Consider the following 25,439-nt stretch of genomic DNA (forward strand, 5'->3'; position numbering starts at 1 on the left):
ACGAAAGTAGCGTTGTTATTGTAATTTATTGGTATAAGAGCTTATACCAAGACATTGGTATTTAATTCAATATTTAACAATGTGATGCGAACGAACGCTACATCCCGGGGTAGTCTCAGATGCTTGTAAATCATTAATATAATGATTACCTACTGATTTATTTATTACCGTATCCAGTCCAGCTCTGACGCAACACTATCTTATCAGTGATGCATTAATTTACTTCTAATATACGCGCGCCGGCAAGCAGCTGTAACGACGAATATAGGTCAGTACTCGGCGTGGAATTGTCGTTCATTTTGAGTACTTATTAATATTCGATCGAACCATTGCTTAAATTGTAAAAATCAAATATTACCGCGTACGATAAACCAATGTTATTGATTATACAAGTAAAAATGGGTTCTAAATTTACGACGGCAATAAATTTGATTTCCGATTGCGTCGTCCCGTTATTCGTAGCGTGAAAACGTATGACTATATATGGTATGATCCCGCGCATTGCGGCGCCGGCGCGGACGCAGGCAGCGCAAGCAGCGCGCCGCGAGCGCAGCGGAAGCGGCTCGATTTAGCCGCGCGGTGGGGCGCACGGGGCGCGCTCGCCGAAACTAAATACCCAAAAGCGTCTCTGATCGCACGCCGCCAAATACGGCACGAATCTCGGGTTTCCCGCGCGCTGGCACGGCACCAGCCTCCGCGAAAACGCTCTCTATTCCCGTCTAATACTCGTGAAAAACACGTAAAAACGCATTTATTTCTGTAGCGAGCGGCCTCTAAATTTAGGCCGTATGGAAACCGAAAGCAATACGAGCGATTTTGGTCGGGGCCGCGTTGTCTGTATTTAGATTAGACGGCGCGAACGCAGCGCGCGCGACTCGCCTCCGACCCCTGTGCTGATAAGGCGCATCGGCAGTGCATCGTGCTCGCAGACCACCCGTCACCGCCGGTCACCGCCCGCACCGCCCGCTACCGTCCGTCACCGTCCGTCACCGTCCGTCACCACCTGCGCTCGCCAGCGCGGTCGTACGGTCTCGCGAGTGTTGTGCCTCTATCAGAGATTTGGATGTCGCAAATGCTACCCGATGCCGGAGGTGATTATGAATTTGCATTCGTTTTAATCTAATTCGCGGAGTTTTGTTTACGCGTTTTCGAAAAAAAAAATTGAAGTGAAACAGTGTATACGAGTTGTACGTTCGATTCATGTGGATGTTTGCAGTTACTAGCCGGTGCTTGGAATATTCATTGACACGATAGCGATCAGCAATATCGAAACAGATGTAGAAAATGATCGCGTCACGTTGAATTGTTGATCGGTGATTGCAATTATTCATTGTCTCCTAATCCGAAAACTTTTAATTCTTAACAAAGTGAATAATATTAAAAAAGATCAATCAGTTTTTTGAAGTGAATGAAATTTTTATATGTATTAAGAGTATGGTATATTTAAAAACTTAGTGGCACTTTTGTAAAACAGACAAATATCGAAACTCGAAGGTTAATCTTCTTTTCTATTACCAATGTCTGGCTAATAAATATTCTCAGAAACAGCGACGTTAATAAAATACGAATGCAAATATAAACAGTTATATTTAATGTCACTTACAGTTGAGAAATTTGTTTGGTCGTTTCATTACATCGGAAAAGTTCAGCTAGCGGCTTGCCCGTATACGGCATGTGTCAAAACGACTCCCGCGGAGACAAACACTTAACGAGTGCATATAATTATCACCTCTATTTGATCGCAATTGTACTCACAATGTATTACGTGTGATATCATAGTGTAGAGCTGGAACTCTTCTAAATTTACCCCTCAGAGATTCTTATCAATATGATCGTGTAATGTGGTTACATTACCAATACAATATTTTACTAGTTTTCATTAAAATACACTCTTATCCGAACTTTTGAATCGTTGTGTTACAGAATTAAATTGAATGTATAGCTACCACCAGTTCGGAATGTAGATTCTACCGACAAAAACTGGCAATAAGTAGATACTCTTTTCTCAAATTAAATAAACAACAATATATATAGAAGTATCTAATTTGATCCGGTTGGTTGAAGAAAACAGAAAATGATAAACATTTGTAAAGAAACATTTTCCTCAATGGTTTTACGACGAATGCGATGGATTTGCTAACAGATTTTACTTTACTACTGCTATAAAATCCGACTAGAGATTAAAATATACCTAAAGTGAATCACATAATTCTTTTCAACACAAAACTAAATTATGTAAAAACCGTTCTGAAATTAGTAATTCAAATTGTCTATTTAGAATGGAGTTCATTCATATTAAAAAGAACTTTTATTTGAATATTTCAGAATTTCCAAATGTAAAACATTATTATTATTAAATTCCATTATTTAATAATAAATTTGATTTGTATACAAAAGAATGTTTTTAATTCTCTTAAGTTTTTAAAATAATTATTACAGATCTTGGAGATGCAGACTGTTGACATTGTCGTAATTCTCTATTTGTTTGACATTTAAGATTAACCTGACATTTGAAAATAATTTGCAAAACAATGATAATCAATCATAAAGTATGTGTACAAAATTTTATAAGTTTTATAAGTTAGCAAAGTATCGAAAATAGGAATAATAATATACCATTTCCAGGAACTGGTCTTGACCAGAAAAACATCTTATACATATATGTAGATCAAAAATTGACCTAAAGTTGAACCTTCAGAAACGACCATTTGCAATATAAGAATGCACTTACTTCTTATATTTGCTTAAAACAATAATTTTAGATTGTTTGTCGACATTGGCGTAATTAATAAATTTGTCATTGAAGTGAAGCGTTTATTGTTTACGTCACTGCGTAAACATTCAGTAACAACACTCAGACAGTGCATCTCAATTATCAATAATAATTTACGCTTCTCTAATACAAGTTACATTCTTATTGTAAAATTAAGGAAAAGAAGAAATAAGTTTTAATAGTGTCCCACAAAACTATTGATTTATTAACCATATCAGAATATTTACGTTTTCGGTTCGATTTTGTAGTAAAAGCAATAAATAACGCATCGTTAGTCAATTGTCTGAGCAACGCTGCCACAATTTTTATAGTGTATTCGTTTATGGGAAGATAATATTAAAAATATATATTATAGATATTAAAATTGCTTGTACTAGTACGACAGTTTGTTCACCGTACGCGTCCTACGCTCTCCTTATGATTCACGCGATAAATTCCGTTTTCTGTACACCGTATATGGATGCTATTAAAATTCCCTTTAAGATATTTGACTCTATTATAATGCGGATACTTTACAAAATAATAAAAAAGTGAAGCGAAGCGAGACGTTCCTTCGGATAAAGTATCAGTGTTCTGCAAAAAACAGACGTAGGTGTTTTGTATTCGCAAAGGAAAGTCATTGGAATAAAACATACTACGCGCCTAATTTCTAGTTATGAAATATATCTGCAGTTACGCTAACGAATATTTATGAAGACTAGTTGTCGCCCGTGGCTTTAAGGGTTGGTTGTCGGGTGTTAGTCATAAACAGTAGCATCTGTTCTCCCTTGGAGTTCATGCTTACTAAATTGATTTATCAAAGTCAGTGAAAGAGCAACGGACAGACAGAGTTACTTTCTTATTTATAATATCAGTATAGATAAAAATTATACCCGCAGCAATAATACAATTAGTGGATATAGCAAATTTAAGTGAAACCTACAGCAATCATATAATTATAATTTAGTTTATGAAATTAAAATGCATTAGTAATGAATAGCACAGTTCTTCGTTAAGACTTTGTTTCGTACGAGTAACGTTCAGTACTATTTTCTTTACTTTCTACTTAAATAACAAATTATTTACTTATACTTATATTAAGTTGCAACATCTGTGAAGGAATATACAAGGAAATAGATTTGAACAAAAAATGTATATACATTTATATATAAGTTGAATTTTAATATAAAGGAAACAAGCGGTTGTTTTGTATGAGCAAGCTCCATTTCTTGTGAATGTAAAATTGCAATCATAATTTTAACTATTTCCATGTTTCCTTAATAAAGAATATTTATTTTCTAAAAATCATTTCCCATATGAAGCATAATATATAATTGGGTAAATTCGTGACGTGTGTCAACGTGTTGGACGCGCGCCAGCAGCTCCGAGTTCGTAACGCGTGCTCGTGAGCGTACGATTACATCATAGAACTTTTTATATTTATTCGGATTCCCACTAACATTAATATTAAAACAAAGTTGGCTAATTGTGATTTTTTTTCTAAGATAGTAAAAGATATGATCTGATTTGAGAGCAATTTTGGCGTGTACCGCTTCTGACGCCAAAGGATTTCTTACAAGGATTACTTCATCACGGGTTTGCTTGCGTCCCTTTTGTACAAAAGGGACGCAAGTTCAATATGAACAACAACACGTCCTATACCATCTTTGTTAATAGTTCGCGATCGTAAAATTTTGTAACATATACTAACAACTTTTTACGTGATAGTGAGACTTCACGATAGTTAGCATATTCGTAATCGCGTTGCAACACTCAAATTATATGAAAACTACGTGCATTACATAATGTATATAAAATATTAAGACGTGATCTATGCCAAATCAAATTAGTCTCAGTTAAACCGTATTATTATTTAGTAGCAAATCGTGGTAGTGCTTTGTGCAGGCCCGCCGGAGTCAGTATCATTCATCAGTTATTTAAACGCCAAACATAAATGGTTTGTATTGCTGCAATCCGGATTTAAGCATGGGTGAGCCAGTGTAATTATGGGCACAACATGAATATAACATGTTAGAACTTGTAGTGGCACATTATCTGAGCACAGTCTATCTTCCACAGCTATTATTACACATAATTAATAGTAATAATAGTATCGTAAAGTTTTGGTGTCCTTAATTTATTTGTATGACGGAAATAAATAACTGATAGAAAATGGGTCTTGAAGTTGTCAGAAACCCAAATAATGACAAATGAACTCGTTTAATTTATCGTTGACGCATACGACTCTAGAATCGACGACAACAAACATGTTCTCGTCCAAATATGGTTATATTACAATTTATCCTCTGAATTATTGTTTTTGTTATTATTGTTTGATTATTAATATGCATAATGCATCATGTAGTATTGTAAATCTAAATATAACTTTTAACTATTCTTGTTATATATGACAAAAGGAAACCCAAATATAGTTTTGTAAATACAATACCGCGCAGACTGTGAAAAAAACTACTTTATAAAGAAAATATAAATAATATGGACACAGCGCCGGCTTTAGCTTTCCAGAAACACAGAAACTACATAACAATAGTTTGAATTTTTTAATAAATAGTAGGCTATTAACGTTCTTCACACTAAATGATGTTGATGGGGCCCCTTCTTAACTATATTATATAGTGCTCTGTGGATGTGTAAACACAGGTGCCCTCTCTCATCAGATGGGACGACAATCCGACACAATCGGAAAGAGTTCAAGCACGGGGCCCAATGGGCTTACCAAGCTTCGTGGTGCTACTGAGCATTCTTTGACATGTAAAACCCGAAACCTCCAGGTTAGCTCCGCAGTCGAATAAGATAGCCTCTAGAGCAACGAGTTGAGGGCAAAATAATATAAAGCACGATTATAAATATACGGACGTGCATCAGTTCGAAGTAAGTCATCGGAGTCGGTCGCGCACTCGTCACTCTTTGCAAACGAGTAACAATTCATCCAAGTGAGGAAAATATATTTTTATTTACTCTTATCAGATTATCGACTAAACCTGTTCAAAAAATATAGGATAATGAGATAGGCAGGTAAGAGACAGGATCTATGTCTCTTTAAGTCTTTATGTCTCTTTTTTCTTTTTTAAGGCCTCTTCTCCTTGCGAGAATCAGCATATATATTTTTTATTATTGTAATATAGGTTATTAGACGAGCAAATTGGTTACCAGATAGAAAGTGGTCATAACCGCCCACAGGCATTGACGTTGTAAGTAATATTAACCCGTACCTTACATTGCCAATATATTGTGCCCTCTGCTCTTGTACCTGTAGCTACACGGGCTCATTCACCCTGCAAAAGTAGGGTATCTGATGAGTGGGTGATACCTACCCAGAAAGGCTAGAAGAAATTAAATAATAATCCCAGAAGAGTAAGAGTTTAGACCGCGTAAATTTTAAAGGGAAGTCTCATGTTTTAGTTTGTATAATAACACATCGTTTTGTGTGAAACCTACACGTGATGGATGCTCAGCACATGTATCTGGCAGCACGCATAGCTGCGTTGTGGAGGAACCCTCACCTCAAGATAATAATAAGAGGTTTTAAACAGAACTTCATGCCTAATTTTATCAACATTGATTCAGTGATCAAATATACCTCATGACATAAGACTTAAAAGAAAAAAAATGGATTAAAAACACAACATAATAAATTGATTATTAGGTATCTGTGCCTTGTAAGGCAAAATATTACGATGTATTATTCGGAGGCAGGATGATTCACACAATTGCCGATGTTTGGACTAGTCCAAAAATAAATGAGAATTCAGTTTTAGTTTACGATTTAGTGCGAAGATTACGACTATATTAACTGACCACCCGCGCAGCACGTGTATCTGCTGAGAAAATCGAAATATTTTTTTAAATCCAGTAATTTCTCGCTCCCGGACAGGCTCTTCTATAAAGAGAAGTTAAATTTCTTATTCAACCATGCTGCTTCGGTGAGCGTTAATTTTAAATCTATATAATGATACAAACTGTATATTTTTTCCATAAATTTCAAAATAACTTACATTCTTATTACTAAAGAATGTTCACACGATGTAGAAAATCAATAAATATATATATATATTGATTTTTTTGGAAAACAGATATGAATTTGCATTTACTTTATTTTGCCTATTTATAGAGATATACTGTACATGTATGTACCATATCAGTGACATATATACGCCATTCCGTTTGAATGAGTATGTTGTATGTGTCGCTTTTGGTACCTTATTACGTATACAACAATAATAACATTTCATTATATGTCATGAATATGTGTTGTTTACATTTTACTCAAGATTCATATTTGTTTCATGAGCATAGACTCGAGTGAAACTAGGTCACATATATCACTTATCAGTGTCAAAATATTCTGGAAATTATGTTAATTGTGTATTTGTAACTGTTTCTTTGATGTTTTTGATTTGAAACTCCAAGACTCTTTAATTTATTACGTTTATTAGCCAAGGACTCCAATCTATATTCGTCAAAACTCTTCCTGACTGAGTTATATTTCAGTGAATTCATGAAAATTTATAATATTTTAAAGTCGAGATGGTCCAGTGGATCTAAAATCAGATCGCGAGTTGAAATCCAGACAGCACCACTTAGTTTTACTTTGCTTAGTTGTTATTTATACTTAGTCGTCCGTGTCTGCGCACACATTTATGCACTGTTATAATTCGAGTATGTCCCGCGTCCCGCGAGTGAGTCCCGCGTCGACTGGTCGCATTTGGCCGCCATAGCCGAAATTGAACAGGAGGATGTCGTGCTTATCCACCATTCCACTTACACGTCGCAGGAGCGCGATAGAATAAGGGTCAAGCCTTCGTCTTATGAAAGAATGTCTATGCCTTTTTTTTTCTTTCTCGGTTTTTAGTCTTATATCAAAATTTAGAGATGGCTAAAATATTTTTAAAATAGAATTATCCTGAAATTTCATCCTGATTTTTTTCATTCGGGACCATTTTTTAATGGTTTTTAATCGTTTTAATCGTGTCAAATACTAATAAATGACATCCAAGCGTTACATATTTAATTAGTAAATAAATTGTTAAAAGTTAATTTAATAAAAATAATATTCACTATACTTTATTAAGAAACATTTCCGTAACATATGACTCACTTAAATTAATAGTGACAAGTCCACATCGTATTTTTTTAAAAACAGTTATTACGTACGTATTCATAATAGATGAGTCACCTAATATGAGATGAACATCAATAGACCTAATCTTTTAATTACGTATTTACGTATTATTTGTATATCATTAGGTATTCTGAAGGACTTGTGCGGTGTTCATTCGTTTTATTAATCTTTAATTCATTAAATAAATATATATATGTATACGATATATATATCAAGTAATTATAGATGTACTTAAATTATTTTCGTAAAAATTAAAAAAAACGATCTTTGTTTTCAAGCAATAACTGATATGTCTATTTTACTTTCGAGTTAAGTATAAAGCTTCTGCTAGGAGTGGGGATAGTTATCCAACGGAGCACGATCGAACCTGCTAGTGTCAGAATAACAGGAGTCCGAATACCGTTGAGCCATTGACTTTCCTATTTATTTTATTTCAATTTTACCGTTTATTCTACTTTTTTTCTACTTTTACCATTTTCCTCTCTCTCTCTCTAAATCTTCTGAAGTCTTCGATATTGTAGGTTAGTTATCGAAGTTTCGTGGGCTTCGTCTGTTCATGTGTAGTTAATCAGCTAAGATTTCCACTCCTTAATATTCCTTTCTCCAGGACTCAACCTATCTATGGCCCAAATCAAACTAAATTTTGTAGTTAGCTATAATACAATGTTCTTTGAGCACTTAAGCTCGAATACGCATTAAAATACAAATAACAAAATGGGTAGTGTAACACTAACCGGACCTATAAAAAGTGAAGTAAGGAGTCGCTAGTACGCATGTCGTTTGTATGTTTTGTATTCAATAAGATATACTGAAGTACATTTTATTTGTTATGTTGCATTTTGGATCTCTGATATCGAGTCTAGACCGATTTCGACAACGGCGACGATTGTTAACGTAGAAAGTCAACTCTGCAGGACACATTACAGTGCAATAATGTGTACAAACACAAGTGCACACTACTACCTCACTCTCCTAATCCGACAGGATAACACAGAATTTAAGCCGATAATAAAGCCGACGGCTTACTATGCTTCATGAGTCTTTGTTAACAGAAAAACTGGATATTAATCCAGACCTACGTGGATCTGGCACCAACGAAGAAGTCTAACAATAACAATATATCTAGAATATAAAGATCAAAAGGAGGTTTACTTGATTTAGATATTTTTGCAAGGTACCGCCATACGATAATTCGAGAGCCCTTGCTATGACCTCTGCTCCTCTAATTACACTGGCTATGATTTCTGAGAGTAAGCACAATGCGTCTTGTTGGCAGTACATTGACGATATAAGCTTAAGAAAAAATAGAACAATTGTAGTAAATTTACCATTAAAACCTGTTCCCGTCTACCTTTTTGAATATATTATGAATTAAAAAGGTATACTAATATACTAATACAATTTCGAATTCGAGACGTGCCGATTTGAACAAAAGAGGTTTATTTTTATTGAATTAGAATGTTTGCTCAATTCTATTTATTGGGGACCTGATCAAATAAACACCGTAGGTTTTATTGGGATGATTTCAAGCGTGTATTGGTTTATTCGGCGTTGATCCAGCGACGCGCTGTGAGTCAGCGATAATATTTATTTATGTCTGACGCGTCTCTCATTACGCGCAACTGGATTAATGGAAGATTGCCATTAATATAATGAACTGTTTTAGGAATTTACGTGTTTACGGCATCATAGTAATGTAAATGTTTGTAACGATGCTTGTGTTAGTTTTTATACATATTGCAAAACGTATTTAAATTCCTTTTGTCCCAAACTTTCGATAACGACGTAGGAAGTAATAATGAATATTATCCATTTAAAATGGATGAAATAATTTTTTTGCCAACTCTAATAATTCTAATGTCTGTGAGGTTCGGGTTTTATAATTCTTACGAGAGCATTTACTGGTATAACCCAAATGAGAATATTGTTTTTTTTTTCACCGACTACAACATTTTATTGACAACTTTAGGAAGTCAGAACATCTTACTTCTTCATCTTACAATAATTATGAAGAATTAAAAAGTCTCTAGTTACACAATATTATTGAAAAATATATATTTTCCCTAATGCCTCATCGTGAGCAGTTATAGAGTGAGACGTAGATTAACGGAACGTTTGTTTATAATTTAATTTAATTGTTTTATATAAATGAGATAGTAACGCACATCAACTAATCTTATTTTACGTACTGCATTACGAGGTCATTGTTTCAAGAAATATACTTTAAATAAGTTATTATATAATTTAATACTTGTTTCGATGAATGCATTCAATAAAATAATATGAAATATAATTTTATATTTAAAAAAAAGAAGAATCTTAGACTCAATTTTATTAAATTTACATGACGTATGCACTCCGCGCCCGAGCCTTGCATAAATTAGCAATTAATTATTTTTGTTAGAGGAACCCTTGATTATTTATTATAATAACAATATTTAGTCATTCAGCAAACGGAAACAATCGTTACATCTTTTTTTAGTATAATGTTTAGAGCTAATGAACACCGACATTTTACCCATTTAGAATTTATAGTTAATGCCATTTAATATAACGAAAATTAATAATTTTTAGATAATAGAGGATGCTATAAAATTATCCCCTATGGAATATTCACACGTAGAGTGCCGACAGTAACTCTAGCTGGTGGTGAGAATAGCCCATACCATCTTCGGGTGTGTTGTTGCGAAACCCGTGCTGCATATTTCTGGCGACTACTCACCGCTCGGGTTACGAGGGACCGATTAAGACACGCTGACTGACTCGGATGCTCCAGTTTGGGATTGGGGTATTGGTTACGTTTTGGCATACCTTAATATGTATATGGCTATAACTATTCATAGGCCTAATTTAAATCTAACTTTAAGTCTTATGAAAGTAAACACAATACGTTTACATAAATATTCCAAGCAAAGTTTATTAAATATGCTTCTTAAGTGAGAGATATCGATTAAACATGTGATGAACCCCGGCTCGCGATTGTTCATCTTTGGATCAGGATGATGGAGTGTAACAAGTTCTATTTCATAATTATTGCATCTTTCTTGGTTCAGGGTATTTGATTCTATAACAATGTTTCCCAGAACAATTTATTTAAACTTTCATTTGAAAAAATATATTAAAGTTATATCTAGCAGCCAGTTCTACTTTTTCCGGGTGAAATAAGAATTTTATTTCGGTAGCATCGCCACAAACTGGGTTCCAATTAAGCCATCCATTAGCATTAGCATTAGCAGCCTGTAAATTTTCCCACTGCTGGGCTAAAGGCTTCCTCTCCCTTTGAGGAAAAGATTTGGAGCATATTCCACCACGCTGCTCCAATGCGGGTTGGCGGAATACACATGTGGCAGAATTTCGTTGAAATTAGACAAATACAGGTTTCCTCACGATGTTTTCCTTCACCGCCGAGCATGAGATGAATTATAAACACAAATTAGGCACATGAAAATTCAGTGGTGCCTGCCTGGGTTTGAACCCGAAATCATCGGTTAAGGTTGCACGCGTTCTAACCACTGGGCCATCTCGTCTCTATTAAACCATCCAGGGGATTCAATAACAACTGAAAAAATGTTCAAAATAATTAAAAAATACGACAGAATTAGCTCCTAATTATATATATATATATATCAATATCTATATATATATATATATATATATATATATTTTAATATGGAGACATTGCAAATGCAAAATGTATTTAATTCAAACGTACTACGTTACGTTACTATTCAACCCATATTTCCCCTCTAGTAGGGTAGGATTTTCATAAACACTGAAACACGTATTTTATTTTTATTTCTACCAAGAAGTTTGTATATGAAAGGTCGTGTTCTTACTCCAAAAATGTCGGACTCCCGTATAAACTATCAAAAGGAGTAAGTACGTTGAATAACAAATCAATCGAACTTATAAATCGGCTTTCGCTGATGTTCATACAGGATCATACATATTATTGTCTATGATTATTCCATATATATTTTTTGGTTGACGTTCTCATCATAAGCAATAATAATATGCGAATCGTATTTCAACACGAGCTTATAATTATTAAGTCTACTAACACTTTTTTCCGAGTGATCTCAGCACAATGACTAATTTGTGGTCATACCTAGAAACTCGAATCGATCGACAACTCGTCTGGTACTGCAGTGGCAGGAAACGAATGCGGAAAGAGATATTATTTCTCAATTCCAGAATTTTTCGCATCGACTTATGAGTTTGTTCTTATATGTAAATAACAAATATGTCGGCAGATTTAACGAATAGATAAATAAAGTGTACGTTGGTTGTTCCAGAAGTGATGCGGCGCGCGGCGTGCGGCGACGCCGGCGGGCCCGCGCCGCGCCGCGCCGTCGCGTCAGTACCACTCCCTCTGTACTATACTAATGTCTTGCTGAATATTTATTATTACTAACCTTTTAAAATCAACAAGTGTTGCTCTTTCAGCCATGATCGGTGTGTATAATTGAATTTTATATATATTGTTACAGTTCGTCGGAGAATAAGGAGCTTCTACGTCGGCAACTCCTCTCTGCCAGTAAGGAGCGGAACGTCGATAAATCCGACCCGCCCAAAGTGAAGCACACGCGGAGCAGGCAGAAAAACCGGTGGAAGTTAAAATTCCACCACCAAGCGCTGCCCCAGGAATACTTGGACCACTACGAGCAGAGCCTCCAGAGGGCGAATAATAAGAAGAAAACCCCAGAAAAACCAAAAGACTCGGCCGTTGAGAACAATTTCACTAATGAGACTTTCAAAATTTGGGCGCAGAGATTAGCCGGAGTTCAGAAGGAGACTGGAACGCTGACCGTGCCTCAGGCGTCTGTTTTGAATATGGCAGCTAGAAATAAGGAGGAGAAGAAAAAGAAGGCTCCTGCTATCACACCCAGCAAAATCATGACGTACGAAGATCTACCCTATATGGGGGAGATGACGTTAAACAATTCTAAGCCACGACGCGGTCGAAAACCGAAGAAGGCCGATATTTGTCATTTAATCTACGAGAACTATGGAACGGTTGTACCGGGTCAGCCTCCCCCTCAAGAACGCCTAAACCAAGGGAATGTATGCCCGGCGTTTAGGAGTACAAATACACCTCACAACACGTCAAAGACAGATTTACAGAACAAGATTATTTCAAGTCTTCTGGAAAGAAAACTGTCACAGGAACAAAAACGACGTCTAGAGAATCCTTCGCCGCCACGATTCTGCAGTCCCGATGAACCAATGCCGGAAGCGCCGGCCACAACCGCCGGCCCGCTGCATAGCGACGACGAACCTCTCAACCTATGTATAAGAGATCTACATGATTTAAAGTTACAAATTCAAAAGAAATTTGGCAACATTTACACAACCCCTGAAGTTAAAGCTGAAATAGAAGACAGTTTAGAACAGGAAAGTTTAAAAAGTGAACAACCTAATGCTATCTCTGTTATCCAACGGAATACGAACGTGCCCCCAACGGCTAGCAGTTCACCTGATCTCTCTCGGCAATCGAGGAATATATCCCCGACTCTATCTGAACCGGTTCAGTCTACAGTCAGCCCAGACGACGACAAATTTCCAGGCTACATATATTGGCCAAATGCAGGTATATACATGCATCCTTTAGCGTTACAGACCCAACTGTTATATTACCAAAGGCTAGCAGCTTCTGGGCAGCTTCCGTTTCCCCCCGAAGATCGCGATAAAGTTTCAACGCCGGGCAGTGAAAGCACTACCACAGATGCGTCGCCGGATGAGGGAAAGAATAAATTAGTGCTCAAACAAATATCAGAACTTCTGGACCCTAAGGTAATAAAACAAGTCGAGGAAAGAAAAAGTCCAGAACTCGCGAAGAAGAGGGCATCGCCTAAACTCGTCCAAGGACCTGTTAAGAGAAAAAGATCAGCAATATTTATTCCTCCAATGCCGGCTAAAAATAGTACCACAACCCCGACTACAGAAGTTAGCATTTGTAAATTCAAATTCACAGGCGGCTCGAAGCCATCCTTGCAAGAGAAGAAGATGCTATCGGTGGACTCCGGAGGGAACTTCAGGTATTACAGTGGGACGGGCAATAAAGGGAACAAAGGTTACGAGTACTTACAAAAAGACTCGAACCAAGGAAGAAACACTGAATCCGTAGCGTCGATATCGACAGTACCCAAAACCGATCCACAAAATAACGCCGCGCTCAAAGATGACTTGAACAAAAAAAAAAGAAAGTCAAGGAAGACATTGCAAAGGGAGAAATTGGAACAAACTTTTAAAGAAAAGGGCTTTCTGATCCAGACCCAGCAACTGCAGTCGGCGGAGGGCGCCACGTACTGCAAGTTCAGACAGTTAAGGAAGTTTACGAGATACCTCTTTAGGAGTTGGAAAGACTACTTGCCGGGAGAATTAGATGACAGAACAAACGACCCGCCAAGCGAGCAGCCGCCGGGCGAGGCCGGCGCGGAGTGGACCTAGGGCTCTCGCCAGAGGTTGATGAGAAGGCCAAAGACTTGAAGCCCCTTCGCGAGCTGACTTGCATTTATAACAAATCATCGGTATATAGTGAGACTTATTAATTTCGATCTGTTTTCATTCGTATATCCGTCCATATATTTTTATAAAATTATTATCACGTTTATTAATAATTCGGCGTCGAATATTAATTTTTAATAAGAAAATCGTGTACTTTAAAATATTTAATATATTGTTGTTTTGTTGTTGAGTGAGTGATTTGTGTCTGTAGAAGAATTAACTGTATGTTTCGTGGAGACAAATGTTGCCAAAAGATTGTTGTAGACACTAAAATTATAATTAGTGTTTTAATCTGTGCCTTATTAACTAGATTACTAACTAGTCAATTGAAACCTCTAACATAGTTTTATAACATTATTTTGAATGTGTACAAATAAGATTTTATATTTAAGGCTGAATAAATGGGACTATTTAAAATAAATTGTATTACCAAAATTAATAATGTTAAACTGTATATACTTTTTAAATCAATGAAGTAGGTTTCTCTATGATTCAATTGAGTGTTTCCAGTGAGATTTGTTTCAGAACAAGTTATTTATATCCATTTAAAATGTTTTAATATAATATTTTTTTGGGATTTAATTGTTTGAACTGAACTAAGATCTTAAATGTAAATCAATCGAGTTATTCTAGTCACTGTTGTTAGTTTGTATTGATAATGTAAATATAAGTTTAAATTCGTTAATTAATTATAAAATAAGACTCAATTTTGTACTCAATAAACTTTATTAAGAAAAAAAAACTCAAATAATTCTGTGATTATGAAAAAATGCAATTAAACAGGAATGTAAAATGTAAACCAATAAATTAACCAGATTACAACATTGTGATTTATTTAACAACGGAAGCCCTGTAGCCAGTTAACTTTAAACACTTGGTCCCTATTATAAAACTCCAACATCAACGTCAGCGGTTTTGTGCGCCATAGAAAAGTATACAAAATTATCCTTACACTAACCCTTCACAAAATTCCATTCGGAAACCGTGCGACATATAAAGGCACTCAACACTATACTATAAAATGATAGAAAACGTCAACTTTACCATAGAGGTGTATATAGAATATAACATGTATAACAACCGTGCCTCTCATTTAACACGAAACGAGATTTATTACGGAGCAGCTCACCTCGCTACTAGGATTTAAGTATTTTTGTGGAGCGTCTCCGATCGCTCATCGAATAAAAAAATATATTCTAAAAATGGAGGTCCCCGCGGTAGGAACGTCGGGTCGATGTCCGACGAGCGAGTGACGAGGAACATTTCGACCACAGAGATGTCCGGGAATGCTTCGACTTCGTTTCTAGGGAATGTATCGGCGGCGGCGGCGGCGGCGGCGGCGCTAGTGCTGCAGCAGCTCGCGCGCCGCGGCCGCCACGTGCTGCGCCGACAGCCCGTGCGCGTGCAGCAGCTGCGCCGGCGCGCCCGAGCGCGGCACGGCGCGCACGCACAGGTGCCGCAGCACCGCCCGCTCCGCGCTCAGCGCCGACAGCACGGCCTCGCCCAGCCCGCCTGCGGACCCGTTGCATATCGATAGTTTCGATATTATCGTCGATAGAATTACATTCTAGAGATAAGTTATTTAGTATGCCAAGTAGTGAGCCTATATTTAAAAACGTTTAATTAAACTTGCACCAATAAAGAGTAAAAGAATTAGTACATTAATTCCAAGAAACTATGTTTAAATCTGTGGTCCTGATCGAGTGAACCAAATCTAGCAACGCTGCTGCTATCAAATTTTTTTTCTTAGATTAGAGGAAAAACTAAATATTAAAAAAGTTATATAATTAATAGTAATATAATTATTAAAGATAGTTTTAATAAAAAAACAATACTAACGAATCAATCAATCACTGGCTATCGATAGTCCAAAATCATCGATACTATCGACAATATCGTTGTCATCTAAGTATTACCTCCCGAAGAGCTCTCGTTAATATCGAAAGTCTTGATACAGTAGGATACTATCGAAAGTATTATCAATATCCTGAATAGTTTTCGAGATAAACTATCGATAGTTCTGCAACGCTACATTAGAGGTTCTCCGCCGCGTCCCAGTGATTGGACTAGTGCGAGAGTGGTGTCTCTTAAACGTATCTACGATGTGAATGTAATTGACCTATTCTATGATTTCACCAGAGCGTTTGAATATGCGGAGCACGAAACGCCTTTATCGAACTACAATATTGTAGTGTTAAAGATGTAGCTCTTGATCGCATTACTTTATACTTAAGACAAGTAGTTCGGCAAGTTTTCATTAGTTGAATAGTTTTCTGAGTGGATCTTTGCAAAACTGAGTGTTGCACAGGGATCAATCTTAGGTCCTTTTCTATTTTTAGTATATATAAATGATCTTCCTTTATATGTTCAAGATATTTGTGATATTGTATTGTTTGCTGAAGATACTTCGTAACATTTAAAAGCCGAGGACACTTTATTGAGAAATTATGAATAAATAATTTAATTTTAAACTACAACAACAATCTTCCATCTTTTAACAAATGTACTTTTTGATCATTGTTAAAGAGTCGAACTTACTGTTTCATTAAGTAATGTAGCGCCATGCACATGATAACAAGTAACCTACCGGCTTGGTAGTGGTCCTCGACCACCACAATTCTGCCGCCGACGGCTTTCGTGTGTTTACGGATCGCTTCCTCGTCCAGGGGCTTAATGGTGAACGGATCCAATACTCGAGCCTCTATGCCTGAAACGTGAAGCAATCGTTCGATCAGTATACCTTATCAGTATGATTTGTAATTTAAATAATAGTTTCATTCATCTGATATTTTTTGTAGATCTCTCTTCACGGACTCGACTCAAAGGTGTGTGCTTCTTTACATGCGTACTGTATTTTTTTCGAATATGTAACAAAACAAGCAACCGCGTTTAGTAATAATGGGAACTAAATCACGCCACATATTAAACGAACGTCACCGACCTTCCTTCTGCAGCAGGTCGGCGGCGGCCAGCGCCTCGTGCAGCGTGACCCCGGCGCCCACCAGCAGCACCTTGTCGGCGGCGCTCTCGCGCACCACCTTGGCCTCGCCCACCTGCAACGCGGGCGGTCAGTGAGCGAGTGAGCGAGTGAGTGCGCGAGCGAGTGCGCGGGCGGACGGGCGGCGGTACCTTGAAGCTGGTCCCGGCGGCGTAGAGGATGTCGGTCTCGGGGCGCGACGTGCGGATGTAGCAGATGCCGCGCGTGTTGGCGGCCAGCTCCACGGCGCGCTCCGTCGACACGGCGTCCCTGCGGACGCGCGCGCCGCCTTTTTATTTTTTAGGGTCATAGTTCTGTGTGAACTGCGGTGCGGTGCGGTGATGCTCGACTGGGCGACACGCGCTTCCCTAGTCTGCTCGAGGCGGGTACTCACGAGGGGTAGAAGATGGTCGCGGTGGGTACGGCTCTGAACATGGCGAGGTCCTCGAGCCCCATCTGCGAGGGTCCGTCCTCTCCGATGCTGACGCCGCAGTGAGACCCCACTAAGTTGATGTTGCTCTGACTGATAGCTCCCATGCGGATCTGAACAGAATTATGTATCACATAAATTTTTATTTAATGACCAATGAAGTTTACTACCATGAGAGTAACAGTCGGGCCGCAGGATTATATTATAATAATTCTTTGTGTTTTTTTATATTTTTAAACAAATAAATGTTATTTTAACTCAACAATTCAAATATTATTGCTAAAATTATATTACATTTTTATTAATTAATATTGTTTATATATGTACCTACATATGTATATAATTAATACTAATTTATTTTTTGCTATTGCTTAGAAACAATCATATTTTACAGATTATATATTATATATATTATAAAAGGGCAAAGGCCATTTAAAATTATAAAAGATGATAAAAAAAATTGTCAATAAACCCAGCATTACCGGTTTTCAATACATTGAAGAGATTATGTATTATATATAGTTCAGACTGTGCATTAAGTAAAATGGTATTTAAATCACATTCAGAAAGTTGAATGACGTTGAAATGGAATGATTAAAAGTCCTTGGGAATGAATTGATCTCCTGGGGGGCTTTCCAAATAAGAATATATGTATTTTGATATTGTAATGAACACAATTGTTATAAGATTTAAAGAACCCGCTGAGTTTCTTTCACCGGTTCGTCTCAGGGGGAGGTATTTATTTCCAAGTTGGAGGTAGATTTTTGAAAAACAATAAGTAAGTGTATATATAGTAGCCTTTATAGTAAATAAAGAGTTTGTCATTAACCTTTAATAATATGAAATATTAAATCCAGAGCGTAAAGCAAATATAAATGCAATTCCACAAGAGAGCAAACAGAAATATTTATAGAGTAGAGCATATTTACTATGCAAAAAATATTTGCCGTGTTAGTAGCATTACAAGTGAGAAGAGTTTGAGCAAAGCAATTTGTTCGAATGCTACTGCCCACGTCGGCCGACGGCGGCCGGGTGAGTACGACAAGCGAGTTGATTTAGCACCAATCAAAAAAATACATAAACTTCCATTTGTATTTCGATAAACGTCTCGGTGCCGGTTGGTAGGAAGAATCGTCTAGAAACTGTCAGCGAGTATCTAGAGAAGTGTTTTAGTGAGGAAATGAGATAAAAAGTTTTAGGCCAGTTTCAATTCAAAGAATACATTAAATGACTTTCATCGTGGATAAACGTCACAGGAAAAGAAAAATTCATATCTTAAGGATGAAAGTCACGTGTGCTGGTTTCTTTGCATGTTGATAGACGAAGATTTATAAAGATCCAGAAATATTTACACTACGGTGCAGCGACATGGAAGTTAGCAGACAGACTACAATTAAATGGCGACATACAAGAAAAAATATAGTGGCAAGGGACTGAAATGAAAAGGGAGAAGCAAAAGTAGAGTAGAGTAGAGTTAACAAAATGCGGCACCTGGTCGAAGGTGCGCGTGAAGAAGGCGGCGAAGGTGGACGCGAAGACGACGGCGCGCGCGCGGCACGCGGCGCCCGTGGCCACGCCCACCAGCGTCTGCTCCGCGATGAAGCACTCCACGTAGCGCTCCGGGTACGCGCTGCGCAGCTTGTCGCTGAACGTCGAGTTCTTCGTGTCGCCGTCCATCGCTATCACTCTGCGGGCGCAGTCGACTCGTCAGGTGAGGGTCGAGCCGGTGGAGATTACTGGGTTTTTTGTAGCGATGCTGCACGGATCCCATCGGATTACAGGAGCGTCCACAGAGAGGGGTGCGCCTGCGTCTGCGCTCGCACTTACGCACTATAATAGGTACTCGCCTGAGGTTGGTGTCGGCGATCTTGCGCAGCGCGGTGCCGTAGGCGAGGCGCGTGGCCACGCGCGCGCCGCGCTCGTAGGCGGGCGGCGCCGACAGCGTGATGTCGGCCACGTGCACGCGCGGCGCCTCGCACTGCGGCGCGCTCACGCGCGGCTTCCAGCCCGGGTTCTTGATCTGCGCCTGCAGGTGCTGCAACCACAACCGAGCGAGCTCGAGCGTCACTGCCGTCGGCCTCTGTCGGTACCTAAACAGTTGACAGTTTACCTTGATGATCTTGTCTCCCTCTGCGCCCAGAGCCTTGCCGTGCCAGTTGTCCTTGTCCTCGATGCCGGGGAAGCCCTTGCCCTTGAAGGTCTTGGCGACGATGGCGGTCGGCTTGCCGGAGACCGTGGCGGCTTCGTCGAAGGCTTTGATGAGTTCGCCGACGTCGTGTCCGTCGACGACCAGCGAGTGCAGGCCGAAGGCTTTTAGTCGTGCATCATAGACGTCCATCTATGGAATACAATGATATGTTGATCCCATTATTTATAAATATTGTGTGTTGTGACTCCTGTTTAGAGTTTTTAATCGAATATTATACATCATTACAAATTGTACTACTATGCCAGAAAGATAGTACTTATAAGAATGCAATAAAAGAAACAGAAAATGTTAAGTTTTTTATTCTTAAATGATTTAATCAAAAAAGTACGGCAGGTCAAATTTTCCGTAGAATATGGATTGTATATCAAATTAGCATGTGTATTAAACACTTTAAACTGAAATAATGACTTGAGACTTTACAAGTGCTCATTTAAAATCATTAATAAAATGATATGAACATATTCAGTAATAATATAGGTGAAGGCATATGAAATATATTAAAATAATTACATTTACCATGAGTTTAAATATTTCTTAGAACTGTGTTATTTTAAAGTTACCTAATAAATAATTATCGGACGAATATAGATCGAATCTTAAACACTTAATTAACATATTATATGATGTAATTTTTTTGCAGAGAAAGAATAAGTTCTGAGTCATGTGCAGATTACACTGCTTATTAGAAAATTTATGTTTGCTTTACAGATTTCATATCTGTAGAGGCATCTCAAAGTAAAATGCCACTTTGGTTTATGTATTCATACTCTTTGTATTGATTATACAATTATGTAGAATTGTAAAACATTACTCTATTTAAATTCAAAGGAAGTAAATAACCTCGGGAATGGTATGAATATAATCACTCAAACGGCGATAACATGCATTACGTAAATGTCGAGAGGTTAATGTCGCGGCTTATCAATTTATCGCTGTATCTGTAGGTAGCTGAGAGGAAAAGCTATGCATGTGTTACGGATCACCTAATGCCAACATTATTAGCATCATATCTCATTTAGATGGCTATTTTGCTAAATAACATTCAGCGTTCTGTGATTTGGTAACTAAGGAATTAATTATGACATAATTGTGATAAAGAATAAATTGCAAAAACATGCTGAATACAAGGACAGATAAGTAACAATGCATAAACTTACTACTACAATGAACAATAAGAAAAAAAAAATTGACACCATTTTAATAATTCATCATTATTTTATCTTTATATGAATGAATTAGAATTAATTAGTAAATTAATTTGCTGTTGCTATCAGATGGAGTTACCTGGTGTTGTAGAGAAGTGGGCTCAGATTGTCCAAGACGGTTGACATCAAAGATGACAACTAAGTTGTCTAGTTTGTAGTGGCTAGCAAAGTGCAGGGCCTCCCACACACTGCCCTCGGCAGCCTCACCGTCTCCCACCAAGCAGTATACTCTGTAAATTAATAATTATATTCAAATTCTTATCCTGGGCTGAGTTCATGTGACTATATAATAGTAGTATGCATATATATGCTGGAATATATTAAAAAATGCTTTATACTATTGATACGAAATAAGTTTATCGAACATTTCTTTACAAACCTGTATGATGTCTGGTCAAAGTACTTTCCAACGTACGCCATACCGGCCGCAACGGCCAATCCCTGGCCGAGGGAGCCAGTGCCTACATCGATAAAGTTCAGTCTTGGAGTAGGATGACCTTCTAAATCAGAGTCGATTTTGCGAAGGTTTTTCAAATCTTCGAGTGGGAAGAGACCAGCTTCTGCCCACGCTGCATATAGAATTGGTGCTGCATGACCCTGAGGAAAATAATTGAGGTACATTCAGTCATCAATCATGCAATTTTTTGCTACATACTTACTACAAACTAGAGTGTATATAATATAAAGGCATAGCACAAGTGGCCTAGATAGAACCTGTTGCTTTTACATCATAAGGTCATTTGTTACTGACTACCACTACTACGAATAATACTATGAAAATATTTATTATTATTTTTCACTTAGATATTATTAAAAATACTGAGTTTTTATTTTTTGTTACAAATGACTTAGCAGTTCATGGTAAAATTATATACATATAAATACTAACTTACTACTCTGCCTCCATTGGTTGTAGCATGGTATTATATAGTGTATATAACCTTTTTCAATGACAAATGTTACATGTGGTATAACCCAATGTTAAAAAAAATCTTTTGCTTTATAATATAGATTAGTTAATTAGATATATATATTTTTTAGTTGGTTTGAAATATAAATCCTGTCATAATTTTTTTATGATATCATTAGGTGGACATGTAAATGGGCCTTCTGATAGTAAGTGGTCACTACTGCCTCTAGACATTAGCTCTGTAAGAAATATTAACCATTCCTTACAATGTACCACCAACATTTGAAACAGAGATGTTATGCCGCTTGTGCCCATTGTTACACTGGCTTACTCATCTTCCAAGCCAGGACACAATATAAGTATAGCTGTTTGGCAGTATATTTGAAATGTTGCTGATACCTACTAAGATGGGCTTGCATAAAGCCCTAACGCCAAGTGGTAGTATTTCATATATCTTAATATCATATTCTAATATATTTGTAAAATAATATTAACAATTATAATTAACTTCTTTCCACCAGTGGCTTTGCCTTCTAGGGAAGAGGCACCACTTTCTGTACCCTGACAATATGTATGCAAAATTAGAAGATGATCAGTTGCATAATTACATTTTAAACAATCATGAAATTTTGCAAAAGCTTAACAAACAAAATCACTTTTGTATGTCTATATAATACTACATAATCTTATTTGGGTTGATTCCGAGTGATGACTCCAGTCTTTTAATACTTACTTTGGAAAGTATAAATCTGTCGGAGGAGGGATCGCGAGGTGCTGATATCTTGTACTTCATTGTGTGGAAGAACAGCACCGACATGATCTCTGCCATTGAAGCGCATGATGTGGGGTGACTGGAGGGCAATGGACAAAATTATTACTTGATTCAATTAAATTCCTCAGCCTGTTATCATGTCTCAGTGAAGTATACATTAGTATTATTGGTTAAGGAGATGCTTGCTATTAGTAGCATATCGATTATAATTCTATAATTAATCCCTAAGTGAGTTTTAAGGACAGAATTCTATTGTTTAGTAACATAGATGAACTTTAAGGATAAACATTCATATTATTTATCCTCTAACATAAATAAAAAAGGATTTTCCAAGCAAAAATATACTTAATCATTGGTAACAATAAATTGTTATGCAATAACAATTTATTGAACACAGTAATTGAAATATAATTAAATCATTCTTGTTAATTGTCAAAAAATTTGATTAATAAGTTAACAATGAGTAATCAATTTATGGAGTATTTAATTGGAAAATGAAATATAAAGCTTGTGGACTGTGGTGACCTACTGTGATGTGGTATGTTATGGTCTATGTTGATGAGTATATATTTTTTGGTATAATACATTAAAAAAATTACCATTTGTCATTTAATTTCAAAACTAAAGGCATACCATAATCATGACATATACATTTTTTTTTCTTTATAATATGACTTATAAATAATAATATGATGAATAATTATATTCCTCTAATTTAAAAATTGTTTTTTAAGTCTTTAATTCAAGTTTTCATACTTAAAACATCAGGCAGCAGTAATTATAAAGTTAACTTTATACTCAGGAATTATTAGTTAAGTACAAGTTGTATTTATGCAGCACTCATCATCTTGAATGTAAGAATGTTTAAACTTTGAAATTGTATTCCAATTGACTTCTATGCAGGGGGCCGAACGTGCAATAATTATTTATAAAGATAATTAATCTAAAGTGTTATAAGATGTTTCAATATTTGAATTTCGCAAATAAGATAAGAAGCAGTCAGATTCCAATAAGCTTTAACATTTAATAACCTTCTTATGACCTTCGATGAAGCGGCAAAATATAATTGAGGTTATTACTTACCCGGATTTCGAAGCGTTTGTTGCAACTATACTGTCGATCCTTAGCTTATTAGCCATATCCTTAAGGTTTTGAATGTCCACATTTTTGTCGCCCTTCATTTTAAACAAAGTTACTAACAAAAAAAAGTTTAACAACAAGTTCTTATCTACCGGTCACACGCCAAGCACGCGGTTAGTGTGGGCCGTAGGAATGGAAAATCAAAATGGATTGCTGGAATAATTTTAATAGTGAATTGTCATTGTCAATGTCAAATAATGCCGGTAATTGTTTTTAATCGTAGTATGGCTTGGATACTTGTTTTACAGCCTTGTGGTTATATATTTTTGTATTATAAATATAATGTTTTCACAACTTGGTAGATGAACAGAAAAAAGTCATTTATCGATGGATATAAAAGATAGTAATAATATATATAAATAATATGTAACTCGATTGGATTTATATTATAAAACGAATAATTAGGAATTATAAAAAATATAGAATCATGTAATCGTGTAGTTCGCTCACAATTCTTTGTATAATAATTAAAGAAAACGGAACTGAAAAATACTTTTAGTTATTCTTTATTTACTTATTTTATTATCTTTCTCCTCTATCATTGTTCCTGTTCTTGACGATTACTCAGGAATTAGTTACAATGGCAAGAAATCTGATACGCTTACTGATTCCTTGGAACTGGAAATAGGATAATATAATATTTTTATATGTAATATGTTATGATTAACTCAATTGCCTTATCTCATTACAGTGGTCATGTTTATTAATAAATAAATATCTGAATTACATTTATGTAGTGTCTTTTGAAACTTTTAGCCCTATTGTCTTTGCCTTAAGTACGCATCTTCACTGAATCATTTTTTCGTCAAAGAATCTCGAAATTCAACTGGAAAATTGTCACTATTCCACGAAGTGATTAAGTAGATGCTTGGTGTGGTTAAATTAAGACAGCAGATATTATTTTTAATTTTGATTGGTATATACATATTTGTATGTGTCCTAGATAACAAATTATTACTATAAACGAAAATAAACCTTAGCATTAAGCTTAACAAAAAATAAAAATAAAATTAAGCAGAATAATATGTGAAATTCAGTAGCCGAAATAATTGTGCCATTATTAAACTCCTATTTATCTTATAACTGAACGATATTTTATCACATAGAAGACTAATTTGGCAGGACAGCAAGTTTAACAATGATTGATTAAGTGACGAACAAAAGCAGCAGCCGGCTAGCTACTGGCCTCATAAAAACAAAATGAACGAAGTTTACACCACAAAAACTCTCGACTGGTAAGCGCCATCTTGTATTTAGATATTTCGAATATTCGTAGATGTATTTTAAATGACAATAATTGACTTTAGTTTTTGTTTATAAATACATAACTTTTAATTTCTTAAAACATAAGTAATCATATGTATGGAGTAATAATATTTATATTATAAATAATG

At 36.4% G+C, this 25,439-nt stretch overlaps 2 protein-coding genes across 5 annotated transcripts in view; one reads left to right on the forward strand and one right to left on the reverse strand.

Moving 5' to 3' along the window:
• The window catches only part of LOC125071537, a 31,003-nt gene extending 15,648 nt beyond the window's left edge, over positions 1 to 15,355 (forward strand). Inside the window, exons 1-3 of one of the 4 annotated variants that reach the window (XM_047681845.1) lie at positions 524 to 1,091; positions 12,191 to 12,251; positions 12,386 to 15,355. In XM_047681845.1, the coding sequence (XP_047537801.1) occupies positions 1,064 to 1,091; positions 12,191 to 12,251; positions 12,386 to 14,345 (2,049 nt within the window). In that variant the 5' untranslated portion in view covers positions 524 to 1,063 and the 3' untranslated portion in view covers positions 14,346 to 15,355. Of the gene's footprint in view, positions 1 to 523; positions 1,092 to 4,723; positions 4,743 to 12,190; positions 12,252 to 12,385 lie in introns of those variants that run through there. The other 3 variants (XM_047681846.1, XM_047681847.1, XM_047681844.1) reach the window with 3 other exon arrangements.
• LOC125071538 (transketolase) lies at positions 15,210 to 24,194 on the reverse strand. The gene is made up of 12 exons (XM_047681848.1): positions 23,989 to 24,194; positions 22,867 to 22,984; positions 21,603 to 21,820; positions 21,303 to 21,453; positions 19,920 to 20,147; positions 19,657 to 19,844; positions 19,301 to 19,496; positions 17,774 to 17,922; positions 17,532 to 17,649; positions 17,344 to 17,455; positions 16,990 to 17,109; positions 15,210 to 15,914 (listed from the first exon to the last, which is right to left on the reverse strand). Exons 1-12 carry the CDS (start codon positions 24,084 to 24,086, stop codon positions 15,745 to 15,747), a joined length of 1,866 nt encoding a protein of 621 aa, XP_047537804.1. The 5' UTR covers positions 24,087 to 24,194; the 3' UTR covers positions 15,210 to 15,744.
• Positions 24,195 to 25,439: the final 1,245 nt, after the last annotated feature.

The sequence above is a fragment of the Vanessa atalanta genome, chromosome 19 (assembly GCF_905147765.1).
Source record: "Vanessa atalanta chromosome 19, ilVanAtal1.2, whole genome shotgun sequence".
Taxonomy (NCBI): domain Eukaryota; kingdom Metazoa; phylum Arthropoda; class Insecta; order Lepidoptera; family Nymphalidae; genus Vanessa; species Vanessa atalanta.